Source organism: Cyclopterus lumpus, chromosome 9 (genome assembly GCF_009769545.1).
Source record: "Cyclopterus lumpus isolate fCycLum1 chromosome 9, fCycLum1.pri, whole genome shotgun sequence".
Taxonomy (NCBI): Eukaryota; Metazoa; Chordata; class Actinopteri; order Perciformes; family Cyclopteridae; genus Cyclopterus; species Cyclopterus lumpus.
In genome coordinates, this window is record NC_046974.1 from 14,934,836 (window position 1) to 14,949,560 (window position 14,725).

Consider the following 14,725-nt stretch of genomic DNA (forward strand, 5'->3'; position numbering starts at 1 on the left):
ATTAAAGACCCAGATTACTGAATGGCACACACACACACTCAAATATAAACCCACACATATTGTGCTCACTTTCAAACATATGCCAGGGCATGCCGGTGTGCACATGAGCACGGTGCAGAAAGCCCTTTATCTCTGCAGGAGCGAGCAGCAAAGAGAAGAGCAGGACAGCTGAGAGAAGTCAAATTGAGCAGCCTTACCATTTGAAACACAAAGAAAGAGATGTAAATTGAGGACAACGCATTCTATTGTACTGTCCGAGACGCTATGGTTATTAAATCTGTGTTTGAATCTGATTTTTACACAGACCAACTCACCGATGAGGCATTGCATTGCCAGGCAGTTGCACATGATGGTAAATTAAACATGAAACACAGAGGATTTTTGGCCGGTGAAAGACATATGCAGTGTGCCTTTTTTAAACAGTATTTCCTCATCAGTGGCAGCAATATGAGCCAAGATGAACTGCAAGTTTCCCATATCATATACATCCTTACACTGCAGATATTATAACAGCGCTTTACACAGATGCACTTAAATTACGATACTCTATGATACATGTTGTCTTTGACACATTTAAATGTTTATGTTCAGGACTGTGATGGAAACGTGAATTAGAAGGAGATTATATACCTCAGTCACTTGCTCGTGCTATGCAAAATGGGAAAATTGTTCTTTGCCCAAAATTGAAATATCACTCAGGCATGTGTCTTTATTCTATCTATGAGTAATGAAATCATTGTGATTACACTTTTATTTAATTCTGTGACTGACAGGATTTTGTTGTTTGGCTTTCAGGGACAGCTCGGCCTCGGGGACGACAGGATTCATATCTCCACTCCTTGTCTTCTTAACTATTCTCAGCTAGCCGAGGTCACACAGATACAAGCAGGAGACAGCTACAGTGCAGCCGTCACAGGTGAGCCAAGCATCCAACCTGCTGTGATAGTAGTTTTCATGTTTCCCTTAGACTTAAAGTGTTAAGTACAATTAAAGCAAGGAACTTTCCCTTTGTGTTGAGTTTGGTGGCCCTTTTGGACAAAGGTGGTGTTACTGTCTTCGCAGAAGGAAGACTGTATTTCGCACTAGCACCACTACCTTAAAAGTTGATCCAGCTAGTTTGCATTTCTTTTGGAAGAAATTACAAGGAGGACTTCCTTTTAATATATTTTTATGCCACTTTTTTTTTTTGTAGAATGCATAGCAATACAAGCTGGTGCTGATTGTCAGGTGCATTTTTGTTCATCATGTTCATAATCACAGAAAGCTTTGCTCTGCTCGACAAATGCAGTTGAGGTTAGCTACAGTCAACTCACATTACAATTAATTACAAATTGTCTCGATATGTTGAATTGCCCACAAAGGATGACTCATCAATGCTCTTTCACTGTCCCTGTTTGTCCCTTTTGCTGATACTGCCCCATACCAGCCACAACCACAAATATAACACATTTAAAAAAAGATTTCTTCCTGCTTCTTATTAAACTGGCTAAAGCACAACTCACTGCCAAATTGTCTAATTTCACAGAGAATCGGTGACAGGCTTTAAAAATACATAGAAATAGCCAATCTTCTCACTGATATTCTCGTTAAGTTATGTAGGTCATATAGAGGTATCAGCATTAAGTTAAGACTGTTTTATAACCAGTGAAAACCTCCTTGTACTTTTAATAACACAGCTTAACTCAAACCTCCAAACGGCTAATTGTCACTGCAGATATCGCTCATTGTGATCTTTTTAAAACATCCTTAGAAGTTGTATCTTGACATAATATAATAAACTTACTCACTTGAAATCCTTATTTTCCCAGCAGTATCCCTCACTATGGCTTTCAGCCATGCTAATTTTTCATCTACATCATTACATTGAGTTTTAATTAACACTACAAGGATTCAGTGTCCTCAAATGACATCACTCGGAGCACAAATTCAACCTCATTAGCTCTCAATATCTCTTAAACGAAGCAGGTTTTAGTGTTATGTGATAGATGATGTACATAATGAATTGATTTGTTGTTCAACCAGCGATCCCCTACACTAACCCACTAAGACTATCCCTGTAGCTACTTTGTTATTAATAAGACGGAGAGATAAGGAGGCAAACCATCTCTGTACATCAGCTTTTCCCGAGCTTGGCTTTCTTTTCTGTAATTCCTAAAAAGCCAAACCCAGAGCCCTCTTTGCTGACTAAATTTAAAAACAGGTAAGCTCAGATTGTCCCTTTATTTTATAGCTTTCTTTCTCCATATCCTCTTAACTTGTATGAATTCAGCAATCTGCTTCATCTTCCCTCGGCTCCATAGAGAGTCATTGAGCTGCCGCAAAACTTGTTCTAATGCATTTACACCATTACAAAGTGCCAGGCAGCTACTTCTCCTTCAATTGCTGCTTGCCTTCTGCCAGACAGCTGGAATTAAAGTGGTTACACTACAAATGTAACATCAGCCACTTAAAGCGAAAAAGACATTGTACTTGTTTAAAGACCAGGGCACATTTACAGCCTACTGCAGCTGTACTGCAATATTCCCTTAAAAGAATTGCTTATTGTTGAACAGAGACGCCTGCTGGCTCTGCACGTGGTTTTGCTGGAAATGCCACTGGTTCATTAAATGTATTGCAGTCAACATATTACGTTTGGACCCATTTGAATTCTTGGCACAATGAAGACTATTTGAAAAAAGACGCCCTACCTTCCAGTGTTACAGTTATGTCTTTAGGTGATCTATAAAAAGTTATTATTTAAAACAAGCTCTTTATGGATTGCATACAAGGCATGCTTAGCACATGATTGATCTGACCTTTCACAGACCGTCGTTCCTTTGGAAAACATCAGCTTTAACCTTTTTCAGCTGGATTACCCTGCCAGCGTCTGTGTCTGTATATGTGTGTGTCCGTCTGTGTGTATGTACATGCGCATGTTAGTAGTGTTACCCTGCATATTTGGGTTTTTGATACAACACCATCTAGCAAAGCCTGCCTCATATGTTTTTAGAAGGTTTGAGTTGCCGAGATGAATATAAGACATTCCTGATTGATTGATCAATCATGTCTGAAAGGTTATCAGGGTGTGAGTGTGTGCATGTGTATGTGTGTGTGTATGCATGCCATGGCTTGATGCAGAATAGAGATTGATGGAGGCTTGCCGTGAGGAGGATACTCAGTTATCTCCTTGTAATTAAAATCCACCTCATAAAGATTATTGACTCCCCCACCATACAAACCAGCATGCTCCCTCGCTTGGCAGGGTTTGCAAAGCGCTTCTTAAAAAATGAAAAATAGCATATTAAGCAGCACATATTTCCCATTTATGCGGAACATTTAGATGTGGTTAAGTTATCGTAATGTGCAATAAAACCTGGATGTGAAATTTGTAATCCACTTTGGAAAATTGCTTACTATATTGCTTTAACATCCCCTGAAAGAGCTTTTGAGATGTGTGTGCCAGGTTTATTGTAAGCTATAATTTAAAAGTCCTCAATGCAGGCAGTAAATATAAATTTATTAGTGGCAGGTTTAAATAGGCAGACTGAGGTAGCATGAGTGAGTGGATGCTTGAGTGTTTGCTGTATGAGAGTACATACAGTGTGTATGTGTGTGTCTGTGTGTGTGTGTGTGTGTGTGTGTGTGTGTGTGCGTGTGTGTGTGTGTGTGTGTGTGTGTGTGTGTGTGTGTGTGTGTGTGTGTTTAAGTGTCAACTGAGATTGTGGTCCCTCTGCTCAGCAATTCAAGGAGCCAGGTGAGTGGGTGTGGCTATGTGATGTGGGTTGGGTTACTGTCTCAAGGCAGTGCTGTACATCAACTCCGTCCTGCTCTAAACTAAACCAAACTGACAGCTTTCACATCTGCATTCCATTTAAATGTTTCTAATTTTGGGAGAACATCGGATTTGTAAAACTCAGGATAGAGTTCATCTGTGAAAGACTGGGTCCTGGTGTCCTTGTGGCCCACAATGTGGAGCACCACTTCCTGCACAGTTGTGCTGTTCCAGTTTGACAACAACATGTGTGTGCTGTTTCCCAGGGACCTACAACCATAATCTGGCAATACATTGGAGAGGGTCAGAAACCTGCAAAGAGCATACCAACACATCCTTATAGATGGCGTGTTTAACACCTGTGACGAGATGAGATTATATGTATTTGTCTGAACATATCGCCCTTTTCTTCAATCTCTAGCAGGCGGAGAGCTCCTTCTCTGGGGTCGGATCCCCTGCGTGTCCCGGGTCATTGATCATCCAGGCCTAAAAAAGATCTGGACCCCACAGCCGGTTTCACTTGCAAGCAGAAAAGTGTGTATGATAAAGACTGGACAACTTATGTTTTCAGACTTCTCAAGTCTGAAGTTGATGAAAGCCTCAGGATTTTCTGAGTATATTTCAGCTGAATATGCATAAATTCTTCAAGGGTTCACACTGAATCATATATGGCTTAAAGCGGAGTCTGCCCTGCTTTCAGTGGGTTTAAAGTTAAAAGTATGCAGCTGAACACAGTCCTGCACACACCCCAATCAATGATGTCACAACAGAATTTCACAGATGATGAAAATCTAACAGATTGGGATGTAGCCACAAGTGCAATATTCTATATGATAAATATAAATCTCATGAAACTTAAAACATTTTCAGACTACCTGGAAAACACTGCATATTATACAACGTTAACTTCCTTTTGTAGAACGAAACAAACCAAAGTCTTCTTATTACAGTCCCATTCAATTCAGCGAAATCCTAAAATCCTGTTGCAGGTGAGAGTTAATACCTCATGTGCATTTTGAAATCCTGCACTGCCTGAATGGCTAAATTACATTTTCATTTTATGCAGGTGTGTGATGTAGCCTGTGGTACCTTGCACATGATGGCCCTCACCACAAGTAAGTAATCTGTCATCTAGCCCGAAATGTTCATATTTCACTGGTTAATTGTTCCTGGGCAACGAGTGTGCGTCAGCGAACTTAAACCAGTCAAATTCAGTTTTTGCATCTTGTTACTCTGCCCTTTTCCCTCCACACTTGCTTCTCTTCCCCTTCTCCAAATGAAGTCTTGCTCCTCCTCAAAGCCCCTCCTCACTCACTTTGTCACTCATCAAACCATCATTCACTTCAGAGGGAAGCATCATTAATGCACAGTAGGACACAGCAGCTTGATGTGCGCTAATTATATTGTGTGTTTTACACGCTGGATGACTTTTGCTTAGTCAGTGATGAGCTCAGTCTCTGGTAATTGTTTTTTGGATGTGTGTGTGTGTGTGTGTGTGTGTGTGTGTGTGTGTGTGTGTGTGTGTGTGTGTGTGTGTGTGTGTGTGTGTGTGCATGCGTGCGTGCGTTGGTGGGTGTTTATCGGGACATGTAATGTATGTGTGTGTCTGTCCGTGCATGTAAGTGTGAGTGAACTCGTGGATGGTGAGGGCATGCAGATCCTCACACATTTATATGTACTTATGCATCTATAGTCTTGCATCCAAGCTGTGTGCATACATGTACACAACATATTCTTTTTTTTATAAGTAGTCAAGAGGACATGATTATTCCACAGCTCCACACATCACACGCTTCTGTGAACTTAATAATGATTACCAATTTCTGACACATTTAAATTCTGCAATTTTAAACTCCATCAATCCCACACAAAACATTGGTATGCACCGTCAACCATGGCATTGCACTCCATGACTTGCTTGCCTTCTCCACAACCTATGTGATCCTTTTAGCACTGTACATCACTCAATGCTGTTGCTAGAAAGGCTGCTCAGCCTCTGGCTAATCATGCTGATTGGAGGTGTCCTTTGGCTCACCTGGGGGCTTCCAATCCTATTAGGCCAACCGTCCTGAGCCGAGCGCAACCAGCAGCCGCTCCTGTTTGATCACTGGTGCTTAAAGCCCACACTTGTCCTCTTATGTTGGTATTAAGGCATGGAGGAGAGAAGTGGCAGGGTGGGGTTTGGGGGGGTGATCTCCTTAACTCTCTAGGGGGGCAGAGGGGAGTTTGGTGCCTCACCTCCCTCTTCCAACTGGAGCTGGTCTTTAAACTTCTGATGTCAGTTGAAAGGCGGAACACAGATAGTGGTTTCAAACCAAAAGAGAAAGAAATGGAGGGAATGGGATAATGAAAGACGGGGAGTGTCACGTGTGTGTTGTGTTTTCACCTTTAAAAGAATATTTTGGAGAGTGTATGTTGTTCAGAGCATCACTCACAATTCTAACTTCCCTTTCTCTTTAATTTTTCCTCTCCTATCTTAATCTTTCTTTTTCTCTCCCTGTTTTGTTAGTCTTTGGAAGCACGGGTGGTCTGTCATCTCGGTGGAAGTCAATACATGGGATCCCACCGGGCCTGTCACCTCTTTCTAGCCTCCTCCTATCACTCTCTCAGCCTTCCTCCTGGCTGCTATTCTTCCTCAGAGCACAGCCATCACTATGTCCCTGTTGTGGTTCTCCATGTTCCTCCCCTTCTCCCCTCCTCCCATTCTCCCTCCCTCCCCTTTTTGCCCCCATCCTCCTCCTTCTTCTTCCCTGGGCCAAGAGCACCCAGGAAGAGCCATGTGTTTCCAAAGTGGACTGGATGGGAAATCGAAGCAGGGCTTCTGTGTTTATCAAGCCACAGCTCCGTCACCTTGCTCCTACTCCCGTCTGGAGGCCCCGGCAAATTGGTGACAGCAGCAACCACCCTGCAGCACACATGCCCCCTTTTCTCCCGTGTGCACCCCCCACCCCCCACACACACACGCACACACACACACACACAGCATAACACCTTGGTCTGTTTAGTTTTATTGCTGATGTCAGGTGAGGAGGTGGAGGTAGGAGTGCTGTCTAATGTTCACCTCACACACAAATACACACACACACACACACACACACACACACACACACACACAGATACACTCACACACAGTAATTTCCACCCCTGCCGACACCTTGGCTAACAAGACCTGTGAACCTCAGTGACAGAACTCCGAGACTTGTCAGAGTCCCAGTCATTTAATGCCAAGACCTGGCCCCAGCTCTAACAGGGTTTCTGTATGCACACCAAGCCACAATAGGTTGCACAGTGAGATACTGAACATGAGTCTACTGAATACTACTGCTCCTTCAGCTCCTTATTGTTTAAAGGCAGTATGAGTAGGATATTCCTAAAACAATATATAGATTTATATTTAAAAGATCACTCTCAATCATCAGCTATTACACCCCCAAGAAAGTTTACAATCATCATACAGGTACATGCTCTATATGAATCTGCATTTAAGCATCTTAAGCTTTTTTTGGAAGCATTGGGGCGTGTAATGCGAGGAACGTGGAGTAGAGTGTCTTGCTCAAGGACACTTTGACATGCGGATAGTTGGAGCGAGGTATTGAACCGCCAACCTTGCAGTTAATGGATGACCTGTTCTCACTAGAGAAACAGCCGCGCCAGTGTGTGAAATATGCCAGAGTGAATCTTATGTTGGCTTTCTCCAGCTGGTGAGCACCCTAACCCTGAAGACGGTCAGGGGTGTGTAGCTGGTGTCGTTGAGCCAGGGAGGAGGAGCCAACTTGGAATGTTGTGTTTACAAACCGCCATTCTGCCTTTAAGTAATTCCTTTACTGCAGTCATCTACAATAATTCTATCCATGAAATACTACATTACTAAGAGTAATATTACAGTTATTTGAGGTGGAAGTGGACATGGAGTGTGTGTCTGCTGTGACATGGTTCAGTTTAACTTTACCCTGATTGTATTGATCTGCACCATCACACATTACTTCTCTTATCTATAAATGCTGTTACTTTCATGTGTCTACTCGCCTATGTAACAGTACAGTTATCTGTCTGTAAAACTGCTGTATCCACAGGCATCTTTAACTGAAGCAGTTGTGAGTCATTACAACTCGTTTTGCATAGACCACTGCTCCTTTTGTTGCATGTGCACAGGATGCTCTCTGCTCAATGCCTTATTCAGCGCCTCCTCTTTTCTCTTTGCTGCCACCACATAAGTGGAGGAGAAAAGAGAGTTGACTCAGGTTAGAGCCCTGCACAGCCTTGCTACCTTGGAAATGAACTGCACAAACAATGCCTGGCCATTGTGCCTAAGCGCTTACAATGAGGCCATTTAAGAGAATATTGATCCACCCAGTGCAGGGTCAATCATTGGATCAATGCTGTGTGGGTTGGTCGGCTGGAAAGCTGGTTGACTGCATGAATGAATGGACGGTTGGATAACGGATGAATGGAGGACTGGATAATTGATGGATGGATAAATGTTTTGATTCATGGATGGATATGAAGACTGATGCATGGGGAGATTGAAGTGCCAGGTCTGCCCAAACATAAACTTGTGTGGGTCTCAAGATCTCAGTTGTGTCTCGTCTGTTTCGCACACATCTTAAACATCACACCATTCAATGCACTGAGATTTACTGTAAATGGATTTGATGGTTTGTCCTACACAAAAAAACATTATAATGTATCTTTATGGTGGCATCAAGTAGTGGGTAAAGTAGAGATATACATTTTTAAAAGAGTCATTGTCATTAGCATGTTGTTGGTGGATTCTTGTGATGTGTTTACACCAGGGTTGATTGACCTAGTTACCCCGCCTGTGGCAGCACAACACGGAGAAATGTAACACAATGCAACACAAGGGAGAGGTGTAGATGCCTTTATTATTCTTACATGTGAGACACATGAGAGTGAACACACACACACACATGCACTCATGCACACACAGAGCGCAGTGATCATCAGGGGCTCACAGAGGTCGTGCCTCATGACGAAAGAGAGAGGAAAAGAGCTTATTTAAAATTCTGTAAGAGATGTCAATTGTGCCCTCTGCATATTTCTATGGAAAATTTGTAAATAGATCCTTTGTAAATAGCTTCTCTCTTGCCAATCACCCTGTCTGCTCTCTGCACAGCAGCATTAAAAATTGATCCTTAGCTGCACTAGGGTGAAATGCTAACATTGCTGCCAAATGACTGATTAAAAAGAAAAACCTTTAATCTTTGCTTAAAAGTGTCTACTGCCTTGGCATGCCTTTCCCCTGTGCTCCTCTATCTTCCAAGGCTGTAAAGGGAAGGAGGGGGTCGCCGTGGGGGAAACGGGGTCACGCTTCATGTAGAGTCAACGTTGTACAATGATATAGCTCTAGAGGTGAAGGATTTCACTACGAGCAGATCTAGGAATCAACATGCATTTCTCTCTTCTGAATTTAACCTGGAGCCAAAGGTTAAAAAAAGCATTCCTCATGAGGGGGGCTTCTGTTGGCAATCCTTTTAATGGCTTTTTATCCAACTTAACCATGCAAGTGAAGAACAATCAGAAGATAGTTTGAAAAGCCTTCAGCTTATGGGAATAGAAATTGACGCACACGCTCTCTAAAAGACAACAGTGACATGGCGACTGAAAAGTCATGAAATAAAGAACCATGAGCAAAATATTGGATGAAAGAAGAAAAAAAAGACCATCAAAATGTTGATTGGAGGCGCTGATTGGTGTGTTTGTGTTGCAGAGAGCAGAGAGAAGAACAGAGAATGTGTTCACTCAGAAACTGAAGCTGGCTTCAGAGACCTTGTCAGCGATCCCTTCCTGATGGAGCACACAGGGAAAGAAAACACAGTGCAAGTAAGATAAACATACCTCCTCTTTCTTGCTCTATAGCACTTTTATTGACTTACATGCATGCTGTATAGCTCAGTATGTAACTCGCGTGCTAACTAAACAGCTCCCTAACTCTTGCAGTGGATCGCTCCTGATTGATATCTTCCCCTTCCACACTCCCTGCATGCCTTGTTGACATCCTCATTCCCACGTATACATTGTTCGCTTCTCAAATTCTTTGTTATTCATTGGTGCAGCTTCTTTATACACGATGTACCATAAATCAAACATATCAGTAGTGAATGATACAATATAACAAGTTGCACTTGAGTAAACAGCATAGCCCTCAAAGCATTGAGTGGCGATATTCACTCACCTCTCTGAATAGCAGTGAGGACCACTAAACTGTCACCCAGAGCAACACACACACACACACACACACACACACACACACAAGCCTCCGCCCCTCCCCGTCTCTGTCATTCAGGTGTTTACTGTCATTCATACTCAGGGTTTTTGTATAATCCTCTCACCACACCTGAGTGCTCCCCACTCAGTGTCACTGGATTTACTCTCTCGTTCTCTCCCCCCTCTGTCTTTCTCTCACTTTTCCTCTCCTCCAGTGCACAGCCTTTTTAATTTTGTATCTGAGCCATTCTTTTACACATGTTGTCATTTCTTATGTAAATAACCATAGATAAAAATACAGACATTTTAAGATTTACACACGCTCGGCGCATATGTTTTCAGTCATCGCCTCTCATCAGCCAGCTTGTTTGTAGAAGTGTCTTTGCCCGCAGCCATAAATTAGGGTTGTGATTTAACTCATTGACACAAGAGAGTAAGACAACAAAACATGAATAAAACAAATGATGTGGAAAAGGTGAGGGAGAGGAATAGAGCGAGGAGAGGGGGGTGAACTGAAGGCAGAAATGGGCCAGTATGTATTTCTGCTCTACTTTCACTTGGGGAAGGCTTCATTAAGAAGTCTGTTTCCAGAGCATGGTGGAATATTTATGTGCGTGTGTGTGTGTGTATGGGTCGGTGGGTGGGTGTGTGTGTGTGTGCGCGTGTGTGCGTACGTGCGTTATATTTTCATAGGTTAATGCGTGAGATTGTGTCAATGCACATTCATGCATACATGTGTGCATGTCTGTAAAATTATTTGTGTGTATTCAGTGAGCGAGGTCTCCTAAATTATTAACTCCCAGAACTCTCTAATTGGTATCAAGTTTTTAAATGGGGTCAAATGTTGCGGTGCAGTCTCATGCAGCTTTTCTCTTGCCTTAAGTCTGCATGATTACATCTGCTGCTACAGTGCTGCCGCTTCATTGGACTTGAACCTCTAAATGTGGCTTTTGCCTATTGACTGGGACCCAGGCTGAAGCAGAGGAGGGAATGTAGTTTGATTACCGTGTTAGTCTATACACTCATGTCTGTTACATAGAAAACATTCTATGAGATAGCTGGTGAGTCGTAAACATCAAACAGAGGTGTGCACACACACACACACACACACACACTCACACACAAACACACTAACAGAGCCTGCAGCACACAGCGCTGGTATTAGATTTAAGCCCCCTAATAAAGTCAATTAGAATTACACTGTGCACTGACGAAGGCAACCATACAAGGGTTTTTCTCTCACTTCAACACATGGACATGCAGACATGCACGTGAATATGCATGCGTGCATGCATTCTTACTATTGTACCACTGGAGACTGGGCTGGATATATTGAATCCTTATTTCAGACAATGGATACAGTAAGTCCAGTGTTGGGCAAGTTACTTGAAAGTTTTAACCAACTACTCAACAAATATCACTCCTGGAAAAGTATTTACATTACTTTACTCATTACTCAAGTGCAAAAGTAAATAGTTACATTACTTGTTATATTTTGTTTCTCAGCATTGCTCTGCCAATGATCCCTTCAAACGCTGATATGTCACATCTCCGGTAAAGTTGAAGAGGAGACTATATACAGTAGTTTAACAAATAGTCTTTTATACACATCCATTGGGGGGATTTACTGATCGGACAGAGATGTAATGATTTACTGACCAGCAACAACTAGAAGTCCCTTAAACACAGAGTCACAGTCAAGCCACAGGACCAGTCTCTCCAAAGTAAGGAATCAGTCTCCACTCTGGTAAGACAGCAAACAAGCCAACTTTTTCATTTCATTTAACTCTACAGAAATGCATACATTACTGCCCAAAAACAAGTAAGTCACACCATCTGCTCACAATGCTTAAGTCATAGTCAGCATGAATGTTGCATCAATTTCCATCAATTTCAGTTTAGCGGTATTGGTGACGCAAGCAAAGGATCTTTAAGAGTTAAACAAAACATGGCTAAATGCCTACTTTGAAATGTTGTCTTTTTTCCTATCAATTTACTTTGAGTGTACATGTGTCATATTAGGAACATCCTTTATAGATATTGTGTATCGTCCTGACAGGACTCCAGGCACTTGCTTCGCAGACTGGAGAGAAGAGAGGGCTCCAAGGACCAGAAGAAAGAGGAAGAAAGTGAGAGTGCAGAGGAAGAAGAAATACTTGAAGAAAAACCACACCAAGTTGGGGGAGATGAAGCGTTACACGACTCAGAATTTGCCGTATCCAGGTCTTCAACAGGGATGGACGAGAGAGGAAATGACCACTCATCAGTCAAATCTGACCACGGGGATGAGAGGGAGAGATGGAGGACAGCTAGACAATGGGAGCTGAGGAAAGAACCATGGAGAAGCAGAGGAAGCAGAGACATAGTATTCACCACTTTGCATCTTTTACCCAGGTCAGAGCCGAGCAGGCCCACTGCCACCACCTTGCCCCGGCTAATGACAGGACAACAAGTTCACAGCAGAGCTCTAGACGAAGCTTGGAAGGTGAGAGTCAATGTGCTCATCTTAAAGAAGAAATATAAATCTTTCTTTTTCTATATCTCTTTTGTCTCAATAAGTAAAAATTAAAAAAAATATTTGTGCTTTTATTAGATAGTTTTTTTCTTGAGGCAGTATTGATTCATTTTAGCTTGGATTAAATAAGAAAGTATACATTAAGTGTGACTTTAGTAATGGACTGCTGTAAGAACAGTTATTTACAAATAAAGTAAGAAGTAAGCAAGTTAAAAGACCTCATATTCTCTATAGAGACTGATCAAATGAAGAAAATGGATTTGTCTTCCAAATGAACACTGATATATTCTGAACATGAGGTCATATATATTTTCTTCCTGGATGTGGAAGTTTGGTATTAAAGTAAAGCATAAGGTAATTTCCTCAGCAAAACAAAAGCAAATTATCAGGAAAAAGTAGTCTGTCGCATTATTTTCTTAATTTGTGTTGTCTTTGTCTCCTCAGGAGAGATCTACACATCTGATTGAATTGGTCCCAAAATGTGAAAGTGACCCCAACTTTGGTCCCATGCCCAGACCAAAACCCAGACCTCCTGGGAGCTGTACTGGTCCTCCGGATCAAAGCGTAGCCTCTTGTCCCCATTCAAAAATTAGACAACTCATTGACCTCAAATCACCGATTTACAATTCTTCTCTCCATCTGAGCCCTGGACAACAAGCTCAAATGTCATCCCCTTCCTTCCCCCCGGGACCACGTGTCGGAACGTCTCTTCCTCCAACACCATCCTCTTCTGAACTATTTCAGTACTACCCTACACACAGACGAGTGGTTTCTTCTTCTAGTACTCCTCAGAAGAATCCATAAGAATTCACAGATCCAGTTCTGTGCACTAGTAGAGTTCATCTGATGTTTAAATGTTTGTACATGTTGCAGATAATACACATCTCGTTCATAATATCATCAGCATCGAAAGCATTTTTACGCAATAATCTCCAGAAATGACTTGATACAGTGAGAGAAGTGTGCACTCGATTATTATTATCGTGATCTGCTTGATGATGCTTTTCTGTAGACCACACACAAAGCGAAATACGTTTGGCTTCAAGGTAACTGACAAACAGCCTGTTTCGCTCTGTCAGAGCTCTAGAAAGCAGACTTCAATTCAGCTTCATCCCACACTGTGATTTGGCAAATATACTCCTCTTATGAACCATCTCAGTCAACGACTCTCATCCACCTCGACCTCATCGGAAAGCATTAGACGTTGGTCTTACAGTCAAAGATGTTTGTAGGAGCTGCAAAGTCCTTGAATCAGTACATTTCAACAGAACTTGAGAAGGGTGAGGTTTTTTCCCCCAGTACTTTTGAGCCACATTCATTTTTAATACTTACGATATGTTGTATATTAAAGACAAACGCCCCCTCAGATCGTGGCCTCTTGTAAGACACTGGAGTGCTTTCATGGCGTCCTCTGCCGTATGAGTGCACTCCTAATACGGCTCTTTTGAGTGTGAGGAAATTGAGTTGTTGTCGAGATACCACATGATGAGGTTAAAATAAAGTATGATTATTTCAAGAAACAGAATTTCCTTTGAGTCTGTTTTTCTCTGTGTCATTGCTCTGTTTCCTAGAGAGAGGTCCTTCATTAGTCTTCCACTGTAGCTTTGCAAACTGGTTTGTCGCAATACGTGAACGGGATATCTCTGGAACGCCAGTAAGGATTTTCTTGAATTTTGTCAAACAACGTCCACTTGGACTCAAAGATAAAATGATAAGCATTTGGTGGTCAAAGGTCACTGTGACCTCACAAAAAAACAGTTTGGGCCGTAAATCAAGAATTCTAATGCTAATTATGACAATTTACACAAATGTCGAAAATGATTTAGTGTTGACATTTTGAACAGACATGGATGAAAACTAAAATACGACTGGTTGGCTGATGCATACAATGTGTATGACATACCATGTCTATCATGACTCATTTATAATATACTATAACTTTTTATAGTGACATTTGATACTATTTTTTAGGACATACTATACCATATCTTTTTTATGAAATATTTTGTTATATATATACACACACTATGCCTTTCTTTGACACACTATGTATTATACATTTATAACATTGTTGTTACATGCTATACTATGATGTTTTATGACCATTTTCTGACATACTGTACTATGTTTTTGTTATGCTCTGCTATATTGTACTATACAGTGATTTCTTATGACTTGTATTAACATGTTTTTTTTATAACTTTATTTAACGTTTTTTATTATGTACTCCACTA

The 14,725-nt window shown here is 41.6% G+C and overlaps 1 protein-coding gene across 7 annotated transcripts in view; it reads left to right on the forward strand.

Moving 5' to 3' along the window:
* Window positions 1–14,005, forward strand: part of LOC117736828 (ultraviolet-B receptor UVR8-like) — a 276,608-nt gene extending 262,603 nt beyond the window's left edge. For 3 of the 7 annotated variants that reach the window (XM_034542417.1, XM_034542420.1, XM_034542422.1), the window contains 8 exons: window positions 305–352; window positions 796–916; window positions 4,173–4,285; window positions 4,702–4,740; window positions 4,818–4,866; window positions 9,480–9,592; window positions 12,036–12,461; window positions 12,936–13,975. In XM_034542417.1, coding sequence (XP_034398308.1) covers window positions 305–352; window positions 796–916; window positions 4,173–4,285; window positions 4,702–4,740; window positions 4,818–4,866; window positions 9,480–9,592; window positions 12,036–12,461; window positions 12,936–13,295 — 1,269 coding nt within the window. In that variant the 3' untranslated portion in view covers window positions 13,296–13,975. Of the gene's footprint in view, window positions 1–304; window positions 353–795; window positions 917–4,172; window positions 4,286–4,701; window positions 4,741–4,817; window positions 4,867–9,479; window positions 9,593–12,035; window positions 12,462–12,935 lie in introns of all 7 variants that reach the window. The other 4 variants (XM_034542423.1, XM_034542418.1, XM_034542419.1 and 1 more) reach the window with 4 other exon arrangements.
* The last annotated feature ends 720 nt before the right edge of the window (window positions 14,006–14,725 follow it).